General features: G+C 39.6%; 1 protein-coding gene across 1 annotated transcript in view; it reads left to right on the top strand.

The window, feature by feature from the left end:
* The window catches only part of LOC119582263, a 3,649-nt gene that overhangs the window by 996 nt on the left and 29 nt on the right, over nucleotides 1-2,624 (top strand). The window contains exons 3-4 of the mRNA XM_037930483.1: nucleotides 161-554; nucleotides 687-2,464. Of these exons, the coding sequence (XP_037786411.1) occupies nucleotides 161-554; nucleotides 687-2,464 (2,172 nt within the window). The remainder of the gene's footprint in view (nucleotides 1-160; nucleotides 555-686; nucleotides 2,465-2,624) is intronic.

A 2,624-nucleotide genomic window follows, 5' to 3' on the forward strand; every position in this document is an offset into this window, starting at 1 on the left:
CTACATAGATTTTACTATAAATTCTTATTATTATATGTTTATATGAATTTTCATCTTTTCATAGATGCATAATTGATTTCCCATAGACAAATTTGTAGAATTTAGATTTCATTTTCTTACATATGTAGAATTTTGATATAATATATTTTTTTTATTACAGGCATAAAAGCAAATCATCCAAACCTGCCATCTCAAGTCTGAACTCTTCCACAAAAAAGCATCACAAAAATACAGGATCATTAGCTGCCCCTCCATCACATCCCAAAATGTCCCTTAACCTTCCACTGACAGAGAATCAGAACATTAGTTTGACCAACAGAAAAGGATATACTACAAAACCACAACACGCAAAAGCAGTCGTAAGATCTGATTTAGGAGGAGTGAGGAAAGAGCCAAGTAAGAGTTTTGAAGCCGACAAAGCAGGAAAAAGTACACAGGAGGTACCAAGCAACAGGTTCGATGCTTTTGACAACAACCCTTCCAGTGACAGTGACCTTCCTGACCTCATGAATCCCATGACCTTTGAGGATATCAGAACTGTTAAGAAGAAAGAAGTGAAGAAAAAGAAGCAAAGCCCAAAGAAGAAAAAGAAGCAAAGCCCAAAGAAGAAAAAGAGCAAGACAGAAAAGAAAAGATTAGGCCCCAAATTAATGAAGAAAGCAAAAGAGGCTTTTGAATATCAACAGAAATTGTATTATTCTCCAGTTAAGAAAGATGTTACATCCAAAACAGAAAGTAGAAAAAATCTTGAAGTTTTTGCAGAGAGTGAGGTTGCAGAAACAAGAGATTTTTCTACCAATAGCAGTATGGACATGGAATCCAACATTGTCATTGTTAGTTGCCATTCACTGGCTAATTCCAGTGCAGACCACATAGATTTACCATCCTCGGAATACACTCCCTCCCTCACAACACCCTCTTCACCTCCTGCTGTTCTTGCGTCAGTGCCTTCAGTGATGGAGTCATCATCAGATGCAGCTTCATTCTCTGAAACAACAGGAACACCTGCACTACCAACTACAACCTCCAAGGAGAAAGAAGAGTTCCTTAAGAAAGTTAAAGCTCATATGAAAAAATCCCTTATGGACAATGCCATCAAAGCTCCTGATCAGACAGCAAAGGCAATTAGTGATGGTCCCCAGGCAGGAGAACATGATCAAGAGAAGACATCCAAAGAAAAAACCTTTCAAAGCTTGGTTAGTTCAACTGGAAACCCTCTACAGACTGCAGAAGCAGAAGTACATCAGCAAGAAAAGGTGCCCAATGTAAGCATCTTGAAAAATGTACGCAGTGCTGCTAAAGTTCCTGTAGAGGCTGCAAAGGCAAGTTGCAATATCTCCCAGCCTGATATATGTCAGCAAGAAAAGGCAGCCAGTATAGTTAGTGAGCCAGCAGAAATTGCAGATGAAATTGATGATCATTTAGTGCTGGCATATGACAGTGAAGGAAATGAATCGACTGATTCTGATAAGACAGTCCTATTTGAGAGCAGAAGTATGGAAGATAATTTAGATTTAGAGACAGTTACAAAGGAGAATGAATGTGTGGGTGACACTGAGCAAGCAGAAGGAACTATCATGATGAAAACAAATTCCTCTCAACCTACTGTTGTACAGGCTGAAAATTCTGAAGAAAGAAGTGGACTACAGCTGACAGAAGAACTGAATAAAAATAATAACCAGAATAGAGGAAGCTGCAAGAGGAAGACTCAGGACCTTTTGGAAGACATGCCAGATAAAAGAATAAAGAAAGAAGTTGTGCCACTTGAGATACCCCAAAAGCAGAACTGTCCTATGGTGATGATACCTCTTTGCTCTAGTACTTCAGCTTCAGCTCATCCAGCTCCATTGAGTTATAATTCTGGTGATTTTATTGCCCCTACAACCACTATTAATGCTCCTCTTGTAACTGCTGCATTGCCAAGCAACACAGAGTCAACTGGAGATACCTCCATCCTGGTAGAATCTGGTGATGATGATCTTCTCCAAGCAGTACAGAACAACAGAGTTCTTCCACCCCTTGTCAGGGTTGTACAAGGAATAACATCCCCACAGCAGTCAACATCTCTCACTATTCCCACTTCTTCTCCAGGCTCTTGTATTTCAGGAAGCAGTGCTCTCCCTGATCCTTCAGCTTCTGAGGTTGAAGGAGAAAAAGGAAATCAGCAGGAGAATGAAGCATCAAAAGGGACATCAGAAGAGTTAGAAAGTAATGAGAGGATCATTTTAAGGGAAGGGGACACAGATGGATATCGTAATCAGGAAGAGAAGCAACACAGACTTGTACATCAGGCAGGTGAAACAGATATGGAGGCAGAGGATGTGACACCTCAGTTGAAACATGTTACTGAGATAAAGAAATCCAAAGTAAACGAAAACGTAGCTTCTCGCCAAACAACCCAGAAGAACACAGATTCAAACATCAAGGAGGCCAAATTAAGTACAGGCATCAAGAATCTGATGTTGTTGGTAAACAAGAAGAGAAAATATGAAGAGAGGATAGAACAAGAGAAGAAAATTATGGAGGAGAGAATCTCTTTCCTAGAAGCAAAAAAGAAAAAACTGGAGAAAAAAATAAACAATAAGATTGACCAAATGAACAAAGGCACAGCAACTGCCACCTCA

This window comes from Penaeus monodon, chromosome 15 (genome assembly GCF_015228065.2).
Source record: "Penaeus monodon isolate SGIC_2016 chromosome 15, NSTDA_Pmon_1, whole genome shotgun sequence".
Lineage (NCBI taxonomy): Eukaryota > Metazoa > Arthropoda > Malacostraca > Decapoda > Penaeidae > Penaeus > Penaeus monodon.